Source organism: Lonchura striata, chromosome 35, assembly GCF_050655825.1.
Source record: "Lonchura striata isolate lonStrDom1 chromosome 35, ASM5065582v1, whole genome shotgun sequence".
Lineage (NCBI taxonomy): Eukaryota > Metazoa > Chordata > Aves > Passeriformes > Estrildidae > Lonchura > Lonchura striata.
The window spans coordinates 595,931-616,811 of NC_140737.1; the positions used below are offsets into that span (position 1 = coordinate 595,931).

General features: G+C 50.3%; 2 protein-coding genes across 2 annotated transcripts in view; one reads left to right on the forward strand and one right to left on the reverse strand.

Moving 5' to 3' along the window:
• Nucleotides 1-8,081, forward strand: part of EHMT2 (euchromatic histone lysine methyltransferase 2) — a 39,211-nt gene extending 31,130 nt beyond the window's left edge. Inside the window, exons 22-28 of the mRNA XM_085564915.1 lie at nt 954-1,098; nt 2,160-2,237; nt 3,073-3,188; nt 3,845-3,931; nt 4,869-4,947; nt 6,482-6,657; nt 7,839-8,081. Coding sequence (XP_085421041.1) covers nt 954-1,098; nt 2,160-2,237; nt 3,073-3,188; nt 3,845-3,931; nt 4,869-4,947; nt 6,482-6,657; nt 7,839-7,992 — 835 coding nt within the window. The 3' untranslated portion in view covers nt 7,993-8,081. The remainder of the gene's footprint in view (nt 1-953; nt 1,099-2,159; nt 2,238-3,072; nt 3,189-3,844; nt 3,932-4,868; nt 4,948-6,481; nt 6,658-7,838) is intronic.
• Nucleotides 8,082-8,764: 683 nt separating this feature from the next.
• Nucleotides 8,765-20,699, reverse strand: PPT2 (palmitoyl-protein thioesterase 2). Its single transcript, XM_077788907.2, has 8 exons — nt 20,512-20,699; nt 17,877-18,030; nt 15,452-15,547; nt 14,383-14,490; nt 13,508-13,591; nt 13,322-13,406; nt 12,557-12,611; nt 8,765-10,839 (listed from the first exon to the last, which is right to left on the reverse strand). The coding sequence occupies exons 1-8, from the start codon at nt 20,695-20,697 to the stop codon at nt 10,696-10,698; spliced, it is 912 nt and encodes a 303-aa protein (XP_077645033.1). The 5' UTR covers nt 20,698-20,699; the 3' UTR covers nt 8,765-10,695.
• Nucleotides 20,700-20,881: the final 182 nt, after the last annotated feature.

The following is a 20,881-nucleotide window of genomic DNA, read 5'->3' on the forward strand; positions in this document are numbered from 1 at the left end:
TTTGGGAATTTGTGCTGGATTTTTTTGGGAATTTGGGCTGGAATTTTTTTTGGAATTTGGGCTGGATTTTTTTGGATTTGTGCTAGATTTTTTTGGGAATTTGGGCTGGATTTTTTTTTGGGAATTTGGGCTGGATTTTTTTGGGAATTTGGGCTGGAATTTTTTTTGGAATTTGGGCTGGATTTTTTTTGGAATTTGGGCTGGATTTTTTTTGGAATTTGGGCTGGATTTTTTTTGGGAATTTGGGCTGGATTTTTTGGGAATGATGCTAGATTTTTTTGGGAATTTGGGTTGGATTTTTTTTTGGGAATTTGTGCTGGATTTTTTTGGGAATGTGGGCTGGATTTTTTGGGAATTATGCTAGATTTTTTTGGGAATTTGGGCTGGATTTTTTTTTGGAATTTGGGCTGGATTTTTTTTGGATTTGTGCTAGATTTTTTTGGGAATTTGGGCTGGATTTTTTGGGAATTATGCTAGATTTTTTTGGGAATTTGGGCTGGATTTTTTTTTTGGAATTTGGGCTGGAATTTTTTTGGATTTGTGCTGAATTTTTTTGGGAATTTGGGCTGGATTTTTTTTGGATTTGTGCTAGATTTTTTTGGGAATTTGGGCTGGATTTTTTTTGGGGAATTTGTGCTGCATTTTTTTTGGAATTTGGGCTGGATTTTTTGGGAATTATGCTAGATTTTTTGGGGAATTTGGGCTGGATTTTTTTTTGGAATTTGGGCTGGAATTTTTTTGGATTTGTGCTGAATTTTTTTGGGAATTTGGGCTGGATTTTTTGGGAATTATGCTAGATATTTTCTTGGGAACTCGTGCTTGATTTTTTTCGGCAATTCGGGCTGGATTTTTTTGGAAATGTCAGCATTTCTAACCGGATTTTTTTGGGAATTTCGGCAACTTGGGCTGGGTTTTTTGGGAATTTTTGCTGGAATTGTCGGGAATTCCCGCAGGGACGTGGCGCGGGGCCACGAGAACGTTCCCATCCCCTGCGTCAACGGCGTGGACGAGGAGCCGTGCCCACAGGACTACAAATACATCGCCGAGAACTGCGAGACCTCCACCATGAACATCGACCACAACATCACCCACCTGCAGGTGGGAGCCGGGAAACGGGAAAAACGGGAAAAAATGGGGAATAAACGGGGAAAAATGGGGAATAAACGGGGAGAAAATGGGGAAAAACGGGGGAAAATGGGGAATGAACGGGGAGAAAATGGGGAAAAACGGGGGAAAATGGGGGGGAAATGGGGAAAAACGGGGAAAAACGGGGGAAATGGGGGAAAACGGGGGAAAATGGGGGAAAACGGGGGGGAAATGGGGGAAAATGGGGAAAAACGGGGGAAAGTGGGAAAAACGGGGGAAAATGGGAAAAAATGGGGGGAAAACGGGGAAAAACGGGAAAAAAAGGGGGGAAAATGGGAAAAAAAGGGGGGAAACAGGGAAAAAACGGGGAAAAATGGAGAAAAACGGGGGGAAATGGGGGAAAACGGGGGAAAATGGGAAAAAACGGGGGAAAACGGGGGAAAACGGGGGGAAAACGGGGGGAAACGGGAAAAAACGGGGGAGAAACGGGGAAAAAATGGGGAAAAACAGGAAAAAAATGGGGGGAAAATGGGAAAAAATGGGGGAAAAAAGGATAAAATGGGAAAAAACGGGGAAAAACAGGCAGGAAAAAATGGGGGGAAAACGGGAAAAAATGGGGAAAAACAGGAAAAAACGGGGGGAAAATGGGGAAAAACGGGAAAAACGGGGGGGGGGAAATTGGGAGAAAATGGGGAAAAACGGGGGAGAAATGGGAGAAAACGGGGAAAAACAGGGGGAAAAAATGGGGAAAAACGGGAAAAAACGGGAAAAAATGGGGGAAAATGGGAAAACCGGGGAAAAAATGGGGAGAAAATGGGAAAAAAACAGGGGAAAAAAACAGGGAAAAACGGGGGGGAAAAAACGGGGAGGGAAATGGGAAAAAACAGGGGAAAAATGGGATTTTTGGGGTAAAACTGATGGGAAAATGGGGATTTGGGGAGACTGGGACAAACTGGGAGGAATTTGGGGGGTCCTGGACGGGTCCTGGAAGGTTCCAGGTGAGTCTGGGGTGAATTTGGGGTAATTTGGGGTGAATTTGGGGGAATTTGGGGTGAATTTGGGCTGTTTTGCAGCACTGCACCTGCCAGGACGATTGCTCCTCCTCCAACTGCCTCTGCGGGCAGCTCAGCATCCGCTGCTGGTACGACAAGGTGAGAGGGGAAAAAACCCCCAAAAAACCCCAAAATTCCCTCAAATCCACCCCAAAACCATCCCCAGAATGTCCTCAAAAATCCCCTGGAACCACCCCAAAAATAAACCCCAAAAATAACCCCAAAACATCCTGAAAATATTCTTTAAAATTAAAAAAGAAACCAAAAAAAACCCCCCCCAAAAATTCCAAAAATTCCTTCAAAACCATGCCAAAAATACAAAAAAATCCCCCCAAAAAAATCCCCAAAAATGGGCTGTTTTTAAGGATGAATTGGGGTGTTTTGGGTTTTTTTTAAGGGTGTTTTTTGGGCTGTTTTTAAGGGTGGTTTTGGGGTATTTTGGGTTATTTTTAAGGGTGTTTTTTGGGCTGTTTTTCAGGGTGATTTTGGGGTGATTTCGGGGTGTTTAGGGCTGTTTTTCAGGGTGATTTTGGGGTGTTTTAGGGTATTTTTAAGGGTATTTTCAGGCTGTTTTTCAGGGTGATTTTGGGTTGTTTTGGGGTATTTTTAAGGGTATTTTTGGGCTGTTTTTCAAGGTGATTTTGGGGTATTTTTAAGGGTATTTTTGGGCTGTTTTTCAAGGTGATTTTGGGGTATTTTTAAGGGTATTTTTGGGCTGTTTTTCAAGGTGATTTTGGGGTATTTTTAAGGGTATTTTTGGGCTGTTTTTCAGGGTGATTTCGGGGTGTTTAGGGCTGTTCTCCAGGGTGATTTTGGGGTATTTTGGGTTATTTTTAAGGGTATTTTTGGGCTGTTTTTCAGGGTGAATTCGGGGTGTTTAGGGCTGTTTTTCAGGGTGATTTTGGGGTGTTTCAGTGTCCCTTTTCCCCCCCAGGACGGGCGGCTGCTGCAGGAGTTCAATAAAATCGAGCCCCCCCTGATTTTCGAGTGCAACCAGGCCTGCACCTGCTGGAGGAGCTGCAAGAACCGCGTGGTGCAGAGCGGCATCAAGTGGGACCCCAAAAAAACCCCAAAAACCCAAATTCTGCACCCCAAAAACCCCAAAATCCTGAATTCTGCACCAGAAAAACCCCAAAATCCTGAATTCTGTACCCCAAAAACCCCAAAATCCTGAATTCTGCACCAGAAAAACCCCAAAATCCTGAATTCTGTACCCCAAAAACCCCAAAATCCTGAATTCTGCACCAGAAAAACCCCAAAATCCTGAATTCTGTACCCCAAAAACCCCAAAATCCTGAATTCTGCACCCCAAAAACCCCAAAATCCTGAATTCTGCACCCAAAGAACTGTGTGGTGCACAGCAGCATCAAGTGGGACACCAAAAACCCCAAATACCCCCATTTTTCCCCTTCAAAATTCCCATTTTTCCCCCCCAAAATTCCCATTTCCCCCCCCCCAAAATTCCCTTTTTTTGCCCCCCAAATTCCCCATTTTTCCCCCTAGAATTCCCAGTTTTCTCCCTCAGAATTCCCATTTTTCCCCCCAAATTCCCAATTCCCCCCCTCCAAATCCCCATTTCCCTCCATTTCCCCACCAAAAATCCCCATTTTTTCCCCACAAAATTCTCTTCTTTCCCCCAAATTCCCCGTTTTTTCCCCCCCAAATTCCCGTTTTTCCCAAAATCCCGTTTTTTCGCCCCATTTCAGGGTCCGGCTGCAGCTGTACCGCACGGCCAAGATGGGCTGGGGCGTTCGGGCGCTGCAGGCGATTCCCCCCGGGACCTTCATCTGCGAGTGAGGGACCCCAAAAACGGGGAAAACAGCCCAAAAATGGGGCGAGCAACCCCAAAAACGGGGAGGGGAACTAAAAAATGGTGGAAAAAGCCCCAAAAATGAGGAGAGAAACCCCAAAAATAGGGATGGGAGGACCGAAAAAGGGGAAAATATCCCAAAAATGAGGATGGGAACACCAAAAATGGGGGAAAACCACTCCAGAATCGGGGAAAACAGCCCAAAAATGGGGAGTGGGACCCCAAAAATGCGAGGGGAAACCCAAAAATGGGGATGGGAACCCCAAAATGGGAAAAATATCCCAAAAATGGGGGGAAACTCCAAAAATGGGGAGAAAAAACCCAAAAAAGGCGGGGGGGAATCTTAAAAATTGGGATGGAAACACCAAAAATGGAGAAAAAAATCCCAAAAATGGGGAGGGAAACCCTAAAACCGGGGGGGGGGTTGGGGGAATTCTGGGGTTTTGGGGGGATTTTAGGGGATTTTGGTTTTCCTTTCAGATATTTTAGGATTTTTTTGGGGGGGAGGTGATTTCTGGGTTTTATTCTGTAAATTTTAGGCCTTTTTTGGGATATTTTAGGGCTTTTTGGGATATTTTAAGGGTTTATTTGGGATATTTTAAGGGGTTTTTTGTGGCTATTTGAAGGATTTTGGGAGGATTTTGGGGGATATTTTTTTTGTGGAGTTTTGGTGCTATTTGAAGGATTTTGGGGGATATTTTAGGGCTTTTTGGGATATTTTAGGGGGTTTTGGGATATTTTAAGGTTTATTTGAGATATTTTAAGGGTTTTTTGGTGCTATTTGAAGGATTTTGGGGGATATTTTAGGGGATTTTTTTGGGTGGATTTTCGGTGCTATTTGAAGGTTTTCGGGCGGATTTCAGGTTTTTAGGGATATTGGCCATTTTTGGGGTGCCCAAATTTGGGTTTTTTTACCCCAGGTACGTGGGGGAGCTGATTTCGGACGCCGAGGCCGACGTCAGGGAGGACGACTCCTACCTTTTCGACCTGGACAACAAGGTGGGATTTTTGGGGGGTTTTGGGGATTTTTGGGGGGTTTTGGGGATTTTTGGGGTTTTCTTGGGGGATTTTTGGGGGGTTTTGGGGATTTTTGGGGGATCCAGGGGCAGGGGACCCCAAAATTTTGGGGTGAGACCCCAAAAATTTGGGACAGCAGCTCTGCCCCATTGACCCCATGGGGGTTTAATCCCATTGGGTGGGGGTCCCAGGGGTTTTTGGGGGGGGGGTCCCAGGGGTTTTTGGGGGTTCCCAGGAGTTTTTGGGGGGGGTCCCAGGGGTTTTTGGGGGGGTCCCAGGGGTTTTTGGGGGGTCCCAGGAGTTTTTGGGGGGGGTCCCAGGGGTTTTTGGGGGGGGTCCCAGGGGTTTCTGGGGGGGTCCCAGGGATTTCTGGGGGGGTCCCAGGAGTTTTTGGGGGCGTCCCAGGAGTTTTTTGGGGGGTCCCAGGGGTTTTTGGGAGGGTCCCAGGGGTTTTTGGGGGGTCCCAGGGGTTTTTGGGGGGGGTCCCAGGGGTTTTTGGGGGGGTCCCAGGGATTTTTGGGGGGTCCCAGGAGTTTTTGGGGGGGTCCCAGGGATTTCTGGGGGGGTCCCAGGAGTTTTTTGGGGGGTCCCAGGGGTTTTTGGGAGGGTCCCAGGGGTTTTTGGGGGGGGTCCCAGGGGTTTTTGGGGGGGTCCCAGGGATTTTTGGGGGGTCTCAGGGGTTTTTGGGGGGGGTCCCAGGGATTTTTGGGGGGTCTCAGGGGTTTTTGGGGGGGTCCCAGGGATTTTTGGGGGGTCCCAGGGGTTTTTGGGGGGGGGTCTCAGGGATTTTTGGGGGGGTCCCAGAGATTTTGGCGGGATCCCTGGGATTTTTTGGGTGGAGCCCCAGGAATTTTTGGGGGGGATCCCAGAGACTTTGGGGGGTCCCTAAAGGTGCTGAGGACCCCCAGACGTGCAGGCCGACCCCAAAACCAATCCAAAAAAAGTCCCCAAATCTCCCAAATCCCCCCCAAAACCCGCGGCACAGCCACGCCCCTTCCCCAAATGGGGGCGGAGCCACTGCGATTAGCCACGCCCCTTTCCAGAATGGGGCGGAGTCACAGCTCTAAGCCACGCCCCCTTTAAAAACGGGGCGGAGCCACGGTGTCTAGCCCCGCCCCTTTGTTGAATGGGGCGGGGCACAGTGCGTAGCCACGCCCATTTGACGAAAGGGGGCGTGGCGCGTTGTTAAGCCCCGCCCCTTGAGCGAGGCCCCGCCCATTTCCCGGGCAGGGGGCGGAGTCACAGCGCGAGGCCCCGCCCCCTGAGCGAGGCCCCGCCCATTTCCCAGACGGGGGCGGGGCCTCGTCTCTCAGTCCCGCCCCCTGAGCGAGGCCCCGCCCATTTCCCGGCCAGGGGGCGGGGTCTCGGCTCTTAGCCCCGCCCCCTGAGCGAGGCCCCGCCCATTTCCCGGCCAGGGGGCGGAGCCACAGCTCTCACCCCCGCCCCTTTCCCGGCCAGGGGGCGGGGTCTCGGCTCTCAGCCCCACCCCCTGAGCGAGGCCCCGCCCCTTTCCCAGGACGGCGAGGTGTACTGCATCGACGCCCGTTACTACGGCAACGTCAGTCGCTTCATCAACCACCTGTGCGACCCCAACATCATCCCCGTGCGCGTGTTCATGCTGCACCAGGACCTGCGCTTCCCCCGCATCGCCTTCTTCAGCAGCCGCCACATCCGCCCCGGCGAGGAGCTGGGGTGGGCCTTGATCACCTTTTAGAATCATTTATTGGGATTTATTGGGATTTATTGGGATTTATTGGGGTTTTATAGGGATTTACTGGGATTTGTTGGGGTTTTATAGGGATTTATTGGGATTTATTGGCATTTTATAGGGGTTTATTGGGATTTATTGGGGTTTTATAGGGATTTATAGGGATTGTATAGGGTTTTATTAGGGCTCTATAGGGATTTATTGGGCTTTATTGGGTTTTATAGGGATTTATAGGGATTGTATAGGGTTTTATTAGGGCTTTATAGGGGTTTATTGGGTTTAATTGGGATTTATAGGTGTTTCACAGGGATTTATAGGGTTTTATTAGGGCTTTATAGGGATTTATTGGGCTTTATTTGGTTTAATTGGGATTTATAGGTGTTTCATACAGATTTATAGGGTTTTATTGGGTTTTATAGGGATTTATTGGGCTTTATTGGGATTTATAGGTGTTTTATAGGTGTTTCACAGGGATTTATTGGGTTTTATAGGGATTTATTGGGATTTATAGGTGTTTTACAGGTGTTTTATAGGGATTTCCAGGCTTCATGGGGTGTTTTCAGAGTTTTTACAGCGCTCCTGGAGCGTTCTTGGGGGGTTTTTGTTGGGTTTGTGGGGTTTTTAAAGGGTTTATTTGGTATTTATGGGGTGATGATGATGTTTGTGGGGTTTTTAAAGGGTTTATTTGGTATTTACGGGGTGATGATGATGTTTGTGGGGTTTTTATTGGGCTCGGGGTTGTTTACGGGGTCCTTACACAGTTTTTCCAAGGTTTATATCGGGTTCCTGGGGTTCTTACAGTGTTTATGGGGTGCAGGGTTGTTTAGGAGGATTTGGGGGCATTTAGGGCATTTCACTCGGGGATGTTCAGGGGGCTCAGGGGACATTTAGGGGGTCTGGGGGACACTTGGGGACAATTTAGGGAGATTTAGGGACATTTAGAGCCAATTTAGAGACATTAAGCGACATTTAGGGTCAATTTATGGCCATTTTGGGGACATTTAAGGACATTTAGGGCCAATTTTGCGACATTTAAGGCCAATTTAAAGACAATTTAGGCACAATTTAACCCCCCACCCTCTCTGACCCCCGACCCCGTGGGGTCACTGCGGGTTTTGGGGGGTGGGTTTGGGATTTGGGGTGACCCCGGTGTCCCGAATTTCAGGTTCGACTACGGGGACCGATTTTGGGACATCAAGAGCAAATATTTCCCGTGCCAGTGCGGCTCCGAGAAGTGCAAACACTCGGCCGAGGCGGGCGGGGGGCGCGGGGACCCCCCCGAGCTGCTGCCCCCGCTGCTGGCGCTGCCCCCGCCCTGAGACCCCCCAAAATATCCCAAAAATCCCCACAAAACTCCCACAAAATATCCCAAAAATCCTCCCAAAAAACCCGCCCAGAAATCCCAAAATATTCCCCAAAAAATCGCCCAAAAAATCCGCCCAAAAATCCCAAAAAAATCCCCCAAAAAATCACCCAAAAATCTCCCCCAAAAAATCCCCCCAAAATCCCCCAAAAAACCCAAAAAAATCCCCCCAAAATCCCAAAAAAATCTCCCCAAAAATCCCAAAATGGGCAAAATTCACCCAAAATGGGCAAATTTCAACCAAAATAGGCAAAATTAATCCATTTTTCTACCTAGAACTGCCCCAAATCCACCCAGAATTGGCAAAATTCACCCCAAATGGGCAAAATTTACCCCAAATGGGCAAAATTCACCCCAAAAAGCCCCAAATTTGCCCCAAAAGGCCAAAAGTCACCCAAAACGGCCAAAATTTACCCAAAGTCACCCAAAATGGCCCCAAATTTACCCAAAAGGGCCAAAATTTACACAAAACGGTTCCGAATTCCTCCGAAATGGCCAAAATGCTGCCCCAAATTCCCCAAAATTCCCGAATTTTGCCCCAATTTTGTCTTTAAGCCCTCCCACCCCCCCTTTGATTGACATCGGGTTTGAACCAATAAAAAGCCAGGAATGGAAAAAGGGGCGTGGTCTCGTGAAATGGGCGGGGCTATGGTGAAAAGGGGGAGGGGCCAATTTTAACCCCCCAAAATCCCCCCGAGACCCCCAAAAACCCCCAGACTCATTTCGGGGGGGGGGGGAAGTGCTTTATTGGCCGTGGCCCCGCCCCCCCCAAATTGGCCCCTCCCCCTTTAGGCCGTGGGGGGAGGGGCCCCCAAATCCCTGAGTCGGTGGGGGAGGGGTGGGGGAGGGGAGACCCCCCCCCAAAAGAGACCCCAAAAACTGAACCGGCCCCTCCCCCACGGCCGGGACCCCCCCAGGGACCCCAAAAATGGGAGGGGCCCCAGGGAGACCCCAAAACCCCTAAAGGGACCCCAAAATCCCCTATGGAACCCCAAAATACTCTATGGAACCCCAAAACCTCTAAAGGGACCCCAAAATCCCCTATGGAACCCCAAAACCCCTAAAGGGACCCCAAAATCCCCTATGGAACCCCAAAACCCCTAAAGGGACCCCAAAATCACCTATGGAACCCCAAAACCCCTAAAGGGACCCCAAAACCCCCTATGGAACCCCAAAATCCCCTATGGAACCCCAAAATCCTCTATGGAACCCCAAAATCACCTATGGAACCCCAAAACCTCTAAAGGGACCCCAAAATCCCCTATAAAGACCCCAAAATCCCCTATGGAACCCCAAAATCCCCTATGGAACCCCAAAATCACCTATGGAACTCCGAAATCCCCTATAAAGACCCCAAAATCCCCTATGGAACCCCAAAATCCCCTATGGAACCCCAAAATCACCTATGGAACTCCGAAATCCTCTATAAAGACCCCAAAATCCCCTATGGAACCCCAAAATCCCTACAGGAACCCCTAAATCCCTTATGGAACCCCAAAATCCCTACAGGGACCCCAAATCCTCTACGGAACCCCAAAATCCCCTAAAGGGAACCCCAAATTCCCTATAGGGACATATAGAGACCCCACAGAGACCCCAAATCCCCTACAGAGCCCCTATAAACCCCCTAAATCCCCTCTAAACCTCACAGGTCCCTTATAGACCCCACAGATCCCCTATAGATCCTATAGGATCCCCTAGGTGAGCCAGGGCCAGGCCCATGGATCCCCTAAAAACCCCCCTATAGACCCCATAGATCCCCTATAAACCCCATAAACCCCATAAATCCATGATAAACCCCACAGATCCCCTATAGAATCTATAGGATCCCCTAGGTGAGCCAGGGCCAGCCCCATGGATCCCCTTGATACCCCCCTATAGAACCCATAGATCCCCTATAAACCCCATAAACCCCATAAATCCCCCAAAAACCCCAGAAATCCCCATAAATCCCCTATAGAATCCATAGGATGGCCTAGGTGAGCCAGGGCCGGATGCATTTCTCGTAGACCCCCCTGTGGCTGTGCCAGGCCCATGGATCCCATACAGACCCCCCTAAAAACCCCATAAATCCCCTATAAATCCCATAAATTCCTATAAATCCCCTATAGAATCCATAGGATGGCCTAGGTGAGCCAGGGCCGGATGCATTTCTCATAAACTCCCCTGTGGCTGTGCCAGGCCCATGGATCCCCTATGGACCCCCCTAAAAACCCCATAAATCCCCTAAAAATCCCATAAATCCCTTATAAATCCCATAAATCCCCATAAATCCCCTATAGAATCTATAGGTTCCCCTAGGTGAGCCAGGGCCGGATGCATTTCTCATAAACTCCCCTGTGGCTGTGCCAGGCCCATGGATCCCCTATGGACCCCCCTAAAAACCCCATAAATCCCCATAAATCCCCCATAAACCCCATAAATCCCCTATAAACCCCATAAATCCATGAAAAACCCCATAAATCCCCTATAGAATCTATAGGATGGCCTAGGTGAGCCAGGGCCGGATGCATTTCTCATAAACTCCCCTGTGGCTGTGCCAGGCCCATGGATCCCCTACAGACCCCCCTAAAAACCCCATAAATCCCCCATAAATCCCCTATAAACCCCATAAATCCCATAAATCCCCATAAATCCCCTATAGAATCCATAGGATGGCCTAGGTGAGCCAGGGTCTGATGCATTTCTCGTAGACTCCCCTGTGGCTGTGCCAGGCCGTGTGAGGGACCCCGGGCACGGCGCAGCCGCCCAGAGCGCCCCGGGCCCAGAGCGAGCGCAGGCCGAACGTGTCCTGCAGGAACACCTGGAATGGGAAAAAAAACCCCTTAAATATCCCAAAAAAAACCCTGAGAATGTCCTGAAAACGTCCCCAAAATATCCTGAAAATATCCCAAAAATATCCCCAAAATATCCTGAAAATATCCTGAAAATATCCCCAAAATATCCTGAAAATATCCCCAAAATATCCCAAAAATAACCCTGAGAATGTCCTGAAAACGTCCCCAAAATATCCTGAAAATATCCTGAAAATATCCCCAAAATATCCTGAAAATATCCCCAAAATATCCTGAAAATATCCTGAAAATATCCCAAAAATAACCCTGAGAATGTCCTGAAAACGTCCCCAAAATATCCTGAAAATACCCCCAAAATATCCCCAAAATATCCTGAAAATATCCCCAAAATATCCCCAAAATATCCCCAAAATATCCCCAAAATATCCTGAAAATATCCCCAAAATATCCCCAAAATATCCCCAAAATATCCTGGAAATATCGTGAAAATATCCTGAAAATATCCTGAAAATATCCCAAAAATAACCCTGAAAATATCCCCAAAATATTCTGAAAATATCCTGAAAATATCCCCAAAATATCCCAAAAATATCCTGAAAATATCCCAAAAATATCCCCAAAATATCCCCAAAATATTCTGAAAATATCCCAAAAATATCCCCAAAATATCCCAAAAATATCCCAAAAATATCCTGAAAATATCCCAAAAATATTTTTAAAATATCCTGAAAATATCCCAAAAATATTCTGAAATTATCCTGAAAATATCCTGAATATATCCCCAAAATACCCTAAAAACAGCCCCAAAAATACCCTGAAAAATTACCAAAACTTTCCTAAAAAATAACCCAAAAAATATCCCAAAAACCCTAAAAACACCTTTAAAAAACCCTTCAACCACCCCCAAAAATACCCCAAAACCCCCAAAAATAGCCCAAAATGAGACCCCAAAACTCCCAAATCTTGGAACCCAATCCCAATTTTTGGGGGCCCAATCCCAAATCTTGGATCCCATCCCCCTTTTTTGGGGTCCCAACCCCAATTTTCGGGGTCCCAGCCTCTAATTTTGGGGCCCCACTCCCAATTTTGGGGTCCCACCCCCTGTTTTGGGGTCTCAATCCCCAATTTTTGGGGTCCCAATCCAAGTTTTTGGAGTCCCAATCCCAATTTTGGGGTCCTAGCCCCATTTTTGGGGTCTCAATCTCCAATTTTTGGGGTCCCACCCCAAATATTTGGGGTCCCACCCCCAAATTTTGGGGTCCCACCCCCAAATTTTGGGATCCCATTCCCCTTTTTTGGGGTCCCACCCCCAAATTTTGGGGTCTCAATCCCCAATTTTTGGGGTCCCACCCCAAATTTTGGGCTCCCAGCCCCATTTTTAGGGTCTCAATCCCCAATTTTTGGGGTCCCAGCCCCAAATTTTGGGGTCCCACCCCAAATTTTTGGGCTCCCACCCGAAATTTTGGGCTCCCAGCCCCATTTTTAGGGTATCAATCCCCAATTTTTGGGGTCCCAATCCCAATTTTGGGGTCCCACCCCAAATTTTGGGGTCCCATCCCCCTTTTTTGGTGTCCCACCCCCAAATTTTGGGGTCCCAATCCCAATTTTGGGGTCCCAGCCCCATTTTTGGGGTCTCAATCCCCAATTTTTGGGGTCCCAATCCCAATTTTTGGGGTCCCACCCCCCTTTTTGGGGTCCCACCCCAAATTTTGGGGTGCCCCTCACCGGCTGCGCCTCCATGTCCCGCACGGTCTCGTTGGCGTCGTAGAACCCAAAAAGGCTTCGGGGAAATTTTGGGGTCACCAGGGGGGGACCCCGAAATTCGGGGACACCCCAAAAGGGCCCGGGGGGATTTGGGGAGGATTCGGGGATTTTTGGGGGGATTTTTTTGGGCCATTTTGGGGTAATTTTTGGTTAATTTGGGGTCATTTTGAGGTGATTTTGGGGAAGATTTTTGGGATAATTTTGGGTTGATTTTAGGGTGATTTTTGAGGGAATTTTGGGGTGATTTTGGGGTATTTTTGGGTTGATTTTAGGGTGATTTTTGAGGGAATTTTGGGGTGATTTTGGGGTATTTTTGGGTTGATTTTAGGGTGATTTTTGAGGGAATTTTGGGGTGATTTTGGGGTATTTTTGGGTTGATTTTAGGGTGATTTTTGAGGGAATTTTGGGGCGATTTTGGGGTATTTTTGGGTTGATTTTAGGGTGATTTTTGAGGGAATTTTGGGGCGATTTTGGGGTATTTTTGGGTTGATTTTAGGGTGATTTTTGGGGCAATTTTGGGGCAATTTTGGAGTGATTCTGGAGTTTTTCTGGGATGATTTTTGTGTTGATTTTAGGTTGATTTTTGGGGGAATTCTGGGGTGATTTTCGGTTTTTGGGGAAGATTCTCGGGGGAATTTCAGGGACGTTTCTGGGCGGGTTCGGGGAGGATTTTGGGGTAACTTCGGGCTGATTTCGGGGCGATTTTGGGGGTTTTTGGGGTCCCACCTGGACTGCCAGGGGGTGATGACGCCGTCGTCGGGGCCCCCGATCAGCACCAGCCGCTGGATCCGCAGCAGGTTCCGCTTCCAGTCTGGGGGAGTCGGGGATTTTGGGGTGAAATTCCGGGGATTCGGGGCTTTTTGGGATGGAATTTGGGAATTTTGGGGATTTTTGGGGATTTTTGGGGCTCACCTGAGGCGTTGGGGTGCAGCCGCTCGTCGTTGAGCAGCGCCAGGAAGTCGCTGCTGTTCAGGTACAGCTCCCGGTGGTGGGGGTCTGCAAGGGGGAGTTTGGGGATTTTTGGGGTTTTTTTGGGAAGTTTTGGGGGTTTTTCGAGGGGTTTTGGGATTTTTTGAAAGGGTTGGGTTTTTTTTGGGTTTTTTTTTCAGGGGGTTTCGTTTTTTTTTGGTGGCGGTTTGAGGCGTTTTTGGGAGGGTTTTGAGGTTTTTTCCGAGGGTTTTCGGGGGGATTTTGGGTGGCTTTGGGATATTTTGGGTTTTTTTAGGAGGCTTTGGGGTTTTTTGAAGGGTTTGGGGATTTTTTGAGGGGTTTGGGTTTTTTTTGGGGGGGTTTTGGGCTTTTTTTGGGGAGGTTGAGGTGTTTTCGGGAGGGTTTTGAGGTTTTTTTCGTGGGTTTTTGGGGTTTTTTTTGGGAGGGTTTTGGGGTATTTTGGGGTTTTTTCAGGGGTTTTGTTGGTTTTTTGGGAGGGTTTGGTGTTTTTCAGGAGGTTTTGAGGGTTTTTTGGGGGGTTTTGGGGTTTTCTTTGGGTTTGGGATTTTTTGGGAGGGTTTTGGTATTTTGGAGGTTTTGCAGTTTTTTGGGGTGGTTTTTGTGGGGTTTTTCAGGAGGTTTTGGGAGAGGTTTTGGTGGGATTTTTGGTGGGATTTTTTGGGGGGATTTTTAGGGTATTTTGTGGGGATTTTCAGGAGGTTTTGGGGGAGGTTTTTTGGGATTTTCGGGGTATTTTTGGGTTTATTTCTGGGGGTTTTGGGGGTGGATTTTTAGGGTATTTTGGGGGGATTTTTGGGGAATTTTTGGGGTATTTTGGGGGGTTTTTGGGGCCAGACCATTCCAGTAGTTGCAGATGGACACGCCCTGGCCCAGGGGGGTGTAGCAGAGCCGGTACAGGTTGGATTTCATGTGCCGGGGGAAAAGCCACTTCAGGTAATCGGTGTCTGCCCCAAAATCGGCAAAAATCAGCCCAAAACCTGCCCCAAAATAAGCCCCAAACCACCCCCAAATCTGCCCAAAATTCAGCAAAAATCAGCCCAAAATCAGCCCCAAAATCAGCTCAAAATCAACCCCAAAATCTGCCCAAAAATCAGCCCAAAATCTGCCCAAGAATCAGCCCAAAATCAGCCCCAAACCACCCCAAAATCTGCCCCAAAATCAGCCCCAAAACACCCCAAAATCTCCCCAAATTCCTCCCTCTCCCCCAGGACACACAGAGACCTCCCAAAACCCCCTGGAAAACACCAAAATAAACCCCAAAAAATCACCAAAAAAAGCCCAAAAAAACCACCCCCAAAAAATCCCAAAAAAACCTAAAATCGCCCTCAAAAAAATCCCAAGAATTCCCCAAAAATCCCCCCAAAAAAAATCCCCAAATCCCCCTGAATCCCCTTCACCCCCAGAACACACAGAGACCTCCAAAAATCCCGCAAAACACCGAAATAAACCCCAAAAAATCACAAAAGAACCCCAAAAAAACCCAAAAAATCACAAAAAACCCCAAAATCACCCCCAAAAAAATCCCAAAAATTCCCAAAAAATTCCCCAAAATTCCCCAAAATCCCCTCACCCCCAGAACACACAGAAACCTCCAAAAATCCCGCAAAACACCAAGATAAACCCCAAATAATCACAAAAAAACCTAAAAAATCACAGAAAACTCCAAAACCACCCCCAAAAAAATCCCAAAAATTCCCAAAAAATTCCCCAAAATTCCCCAAAATCCCCTCACCCCCAGAACACACAGAAACCTCCAAAAATCCCACAAAACACTGAAATAAACCCCAAAAAATCACAAAAAAACCCCAAAAAAACCCCAAAAAATCACAGAAAAACCCAAAATCACCCCCAAAAAAATCCCAAAAATTCCCAAAAAATCCCCAAAATTCCCCAAAATCCGCTCACCCCCGTACTGGCCCATCTGCGGCGCTGCCAGGGAGATGAAGCTCTGCACGTTGTGGTCGGGGGTCGTGGCCAGCAGCGCCCGGCAGATGAGACCCCCTGGAATTGGGGAGGGGGCTGGTGGGGAGGGGGGCGAGACACCCCAAAAACCACCCCTGGGGAACCCCAAAATCCCACCCAAAAATGCCCCTGGAAACCCCCAAAATCCCACTAAAAAATGGCCCTGGAAACCCCCAAAATCCCACTTAAAAATGCCCCTGGGTACCCCCAAAATCCCACCCAAAACTCCCAAAATCCCACCCAAAAATCCCACTGGGAAACCCCCAAAATCCCACCCAAAAATCCCACTGGGGAACCCCAAAATCCCACCCAAAACTCCCAAAATCCCACCCAAAAATCCCACTGGGAACTCCCAAAATCCCACCCAAAACTCCCAGAATCCCACCCAAAAATGGCCCCGGAAACCCCCAAAATCCCACCCAAAACTCCCCAAAATCCCACCTAAAAACCACCCCTGGGGAAACCCAAAATCCCACTGGGAACCCCCAAAATCCCACCCAAAAATGCCCCTGGGTACCCCCAAAATCCTCCACCAAAACTCCCAAAATCCCACCCAAAAATGCCCCTGGAAACCCCCAAAATCCCACTAAAAAATGCCCCTGGGTACCCCCAAAATCCCACCCAAAACTCCCAAAATCCCACCCAAAAATCCCACTGGGAACCCCCAAAATCCCACCCAAAACTCCCCAAAATCCCACCCAAAAATCCCCTGGGAACCCCCAAAATCTCACCCAAAACTCCCCAAAATCCCACCTAAAAACCACCCCTGGGGAAACCCAAAATCCCACCCAAAACTCCCCAAAATCCCACCCAAAAACCACCCCTGGGTACCCCCAAAATCCCACCCAAAACTCCCAGAATCCCACCCAAAAATGGCCCCGGAAACCCCCAAAATCTCACCCAAAACTCCCCAAAATCCCACCCAAAAATCCCACTGGGAACCCCCAAAATCCCACCCAAAACTCCCCAAAATCCCACCCAAAAATCCCACTGGGAACTCCCAAAATCCCACCCAAAACTCCCCAAAATCCCACCCAAAAACCACCCCTGGGTACCCCCAAAATCCCACCCAAAACTCCCAGAATCCCACCCAAAAATGGCCCAGGAAACCCCCAAAATCTCACCCAAAACTCCCCAAAATCCCACCCAAAAACCACCCCTGGGGACCCCCAAAATCCCACCCAAAACTCCCCAAAATCCCACCAAAAATCCCCCCGGGGACCCCCAAAATCCCACCCAAAACTCCCCAAATCCCACCCAAAAACCACCCCTGGGAACCCCCAAAATCCCACCCAAAACTCCCCAAAATCCCACCCAAAAACCACCCCTGGGAACCCCCAAAATCCCACCCAAAACCCCCCAAAACTTCCCCCAGGAACCCCCAAAAATTCCCCAAAATCCCCCCTGAGAACCCTAATGCTCCCCAAATGATCCGGGACCCCTCCCCAAAATCCGAGCCCCCTCCCCATGAACCCGAGACCCCTCCCACAGCCCTGGGACCCCCACCCCTAAACACAGGACCCTCATTCCTGGACTCGGGACCCCTCCCCAAAAATCTGAGACCCCTCCCCATAACCCCAGGACCCCTCCCCACGACCCCGGGACCCCCGGGACCCCTCCCCATGGCCCTGGGACCCCCGGGACCCCTCCCCATGACCCTGAGACCCCTCCCCATAACCCCAGGACCCCTCCCACAGTCCTGGGACCCCTGGGACCCCTCCCCATGGCCCTGGGACCCCCGGGACCCCTCCCCATGACCCTGAGACCCCTCCCCATAACCCCAGGACCCCTCCCCATGACCCTGAGACCCCTCCCCATAACCCCAGGACCCCTCCCCATGACCCTGAGACCCCTCCCCATAACCCCGGGACCCCTCCCCATGGCCCTGGGACCCCCGGGACCCCTCCCCATGACCCTGAGACCCCTCCCCATAACCCCAGGACCCCTCCCCATGACCCCGGGACCCCCAGGACCCCTCCCCATGGCCCCAGGACCCCTCCCCACGACCCCATGGCCCCGGGACCCCTCCCCATGGCCCCAGGACCCCTCCCCACGACCCCAGGACCCCCAGGACCCCTCCCCATGACCCCGGGACCCCTCCCCACGACCCCAGGACCCCCGGGACCCCTCCCCATGACCCTGAGACCCCTCCCCATAACCCCGGGACCCCTCCCCAGCCCCGGGGGTCCCAGGACCCCCACCCACCCTGGCTGTAGCCCAGCAGGTGAACCCCTGAGACCCCCAGGACCCCTCCCCATGACCCTGAGACCCCTGCCCATAAACCCAGGACCCCTCCCCACGACCCTGGGACCCCCGGGACCCCTCCCCACGACCCCATGGCCCCGGGACCCCCGGGACCCCCACCCACCCTGGCTGTAGCCCAGCAGGTGAACCCCCCGGGCCGCGTTGGCCATGATGGGCGCCAGCGCCCGGCGGAACCCGGCCACCTGCAGCCACAGCGGCCGCAGCGACGCGCCCCGGTCAAAGAGGTCCAGCACCGTCACCTCCGCGCCCGGGTGGCTCTGGGGGGGAAAACGGGGTCAGGGACCCCAAAAATGGGATCAAGGACCCCGAAAATGGGGTGAGGGACCCCGAAAATGGGGTTGGGACCCCAAAAATGGGATCAGGGACCCCAAAAATGGGATTGGGACAGCCCCGGTCAAAGAGGTCCAGCACCGTCACCTCCGCGCCCGGGTGGCTCTGGGGGGGAAAAACGGGGTCAGGGACCCCAAAAACGGGATCAGGGACCCCGAAAATGGGATCAGGGACCCCGAAAATGGGATCAGGATACAGAAAAATGGGATTGGGACCCCCAAAAATGGGATTGGGACCCCCAGAAATGGGTCAGAGACAGCCCTGGTCAAAGAGGTCCAGCACCGTCACCTCCGCGCCCGGGTGGCTCTGGGGGGAAAAACGGGGTCAGGGACCCCGAAAATGGGATCAGGGACCCCAAAAACGGGATCAGGGACCCCAAAAATGGGATCAGGATACAGAAAAATGGGATTGGGACAGCCCCGGTCAAAGAGGTCCAGCACCATCACCTCCGCGCCCGGGTGGCTCTGGGGGGAAAACGGGGTGAGGGACCCCAAAAATGGGATCAGGGACCCCAAAAATGGGATCAGGGACCCCAAAAATGGGATCAGGATACAGAAAAATGGGTTTGGGACCCCCAGAAATGGGATTGGGACAGCCCCGGTCAAAGAGGTCCAGCACCGTCACCTCCGCGCCCGGGTGGCTCTGGGGGGAAAACGGGGTGAGGGACCCCGAAAATGGGATCAGGGACCCCGAAAATGGGGTGAGGGACCCCAAAAATGGGGTCAGGAACCCCAAAAATGGGATTGGGACACCAAAAACGGGATCAGGGACCCCAAAAACGGGGTGAGGGACCCCGAAAATGGGGTTGGGACACCAAAAATGGGTTTGGGACCCCAAAAATGGGGTGAGGGACCCCCAAAAATGGGATTGGGAGCCCGAAAATGGGATCAGGGACCCCAAAAATGGGATTGGGACACCAAAAATGGGATTGGGACACCAAAAATGGGATCAGGGACCCCAAAAATGGGATTGGGACCCCAAAAATGGGGTCAGGGACCCCAAAAATGGGATTGGGACCCAAAAATGGGATCAGGGACCCCGAAAATGGGATCAGGGACCCCAAAAATGGGATCAGGGACCCCAAAACCAGAATTGAAACCACAAAAACGGGATCAGGAGCATTAAAAATGGGATTGGGACCCCAATTCTGGGGGATTTTTGGGGATATTTTGGGGTGATTTGGGGATATTTTGGGAATATTTTGGGATATTTTGCAGATATCTTGAGGACATTCTAGGGATACGTTGCAGATATTTTGGGAATATTTTGGGGTATTTCCGGGATATTTTGGGGATACTTTGGGAATATTTTCAGGATATTTTGGGAATATTTTGGGGACATCTTGGGAATATTTTGGGGAAACTTTGGGGCTGATTTTGGGATCTTTTGGGAATACTTTGAGGATATTTTGGGGATATTTCTGGGATCTTTTGGGAATATTTTGGGAATATTTTCAGGATATTTTAGGGACATTTTGGGGATATTTCCAGGATATTTTCAGGATATTTCCAGGATCTTTTGGGGATATTTCCAGGATATTTTGAGGATATTTTTGGGATATTTCCAGGATATTTTGGGAATATTTGGGGATATTTCCGGGACATTTTGGGGATATTTCCGGGATCTTTTGGGGATCTTTTGGGGATACTTTGGGAATATTTTCAGGATATTTCCTGGATCTTTTGGGGATATTTCCAGGATATTTTGGGGATATTTCCAGGATATTTTGGGAATATTTTGGGGATACTTTGGGAATATTTTCAGGATATTTCCAGGATCTTTCGGGGATATTTCTGGGATCTTTTGGGAACATTTTGGGGATATTTTGGGGATCTTTTGGGGATCTTTCGGGGATATTTCCGGGATCCTTTGGGGATATTTCCGGGATCTTTTGGGGATATTTTGGGAACATTTTGGGGATCTTTTGGGGATATTTTGGGGATCTTTTGGGGATATTTCCGGGATCTTTCGGGGATATTTTGGGGATATTTCCAGGATATTTTGGGAATATTTTTGGGATATTTCCGGGATCTTTCGGGGATATTTCCGGGATCTTTCCGGGATATTTCGGGGATATTTCCGGGATATTTCGGGGATCTTTCGGGGATATTTCCGGGATCTTTCCGGGATATTTCGGGGATATTTCCGGGATATTTCGGGGATCTTTCGGGGATATTTCCGGGATCTTTCGGGGATATTTCGGGGATCTTTCGGGGATATTTCCGGGATCTTTCAGGGATATTTCCAGGATCTTTCGGGGATATTTTGGGGATATTTCCGGGATCTTTCCGGGATCTTTTGGGGATATTTTGGGGATCCTTTGGGGATATTTCCGGGATATTTTGGGGATATTTCCGGGATCTTTCCGGGATCCTTTGGGGATCTCTCGGCCGGGCCCGGGCTCCCACCTCGTTGATGAACTGCCGCAGGCGGCGGAAGTCGCCGGGGCTGTCGAAGAGCCCGTGCACGACCACCACGGGCCGGAACGGCGCCCCCCGCGCCGCCGGGGGGGGGAGGGGCGCCAGCAGCAGCAGCAGGAGGGGGAGGGGCAGCGCCGCCCCTCCCCCACCGCCCCGCCACGGCGCGCGCGGCATCCCTGCTAGGGGGGGGGAGGGGAAAGAAACGATTGGGGGGGGGGGGAAGGGTCGCGCCCCTCCCCCCACCCCGCGACCCTCCCCCGGGTCTCCCCCTGCCCTCCCCTCCCCCCACCCGCAGCGGGCCGTGTTTACCTGCGGCTCCCCCGCCCCCAGCGCCGGCGTCACTTCCGCTTCCGGCCAG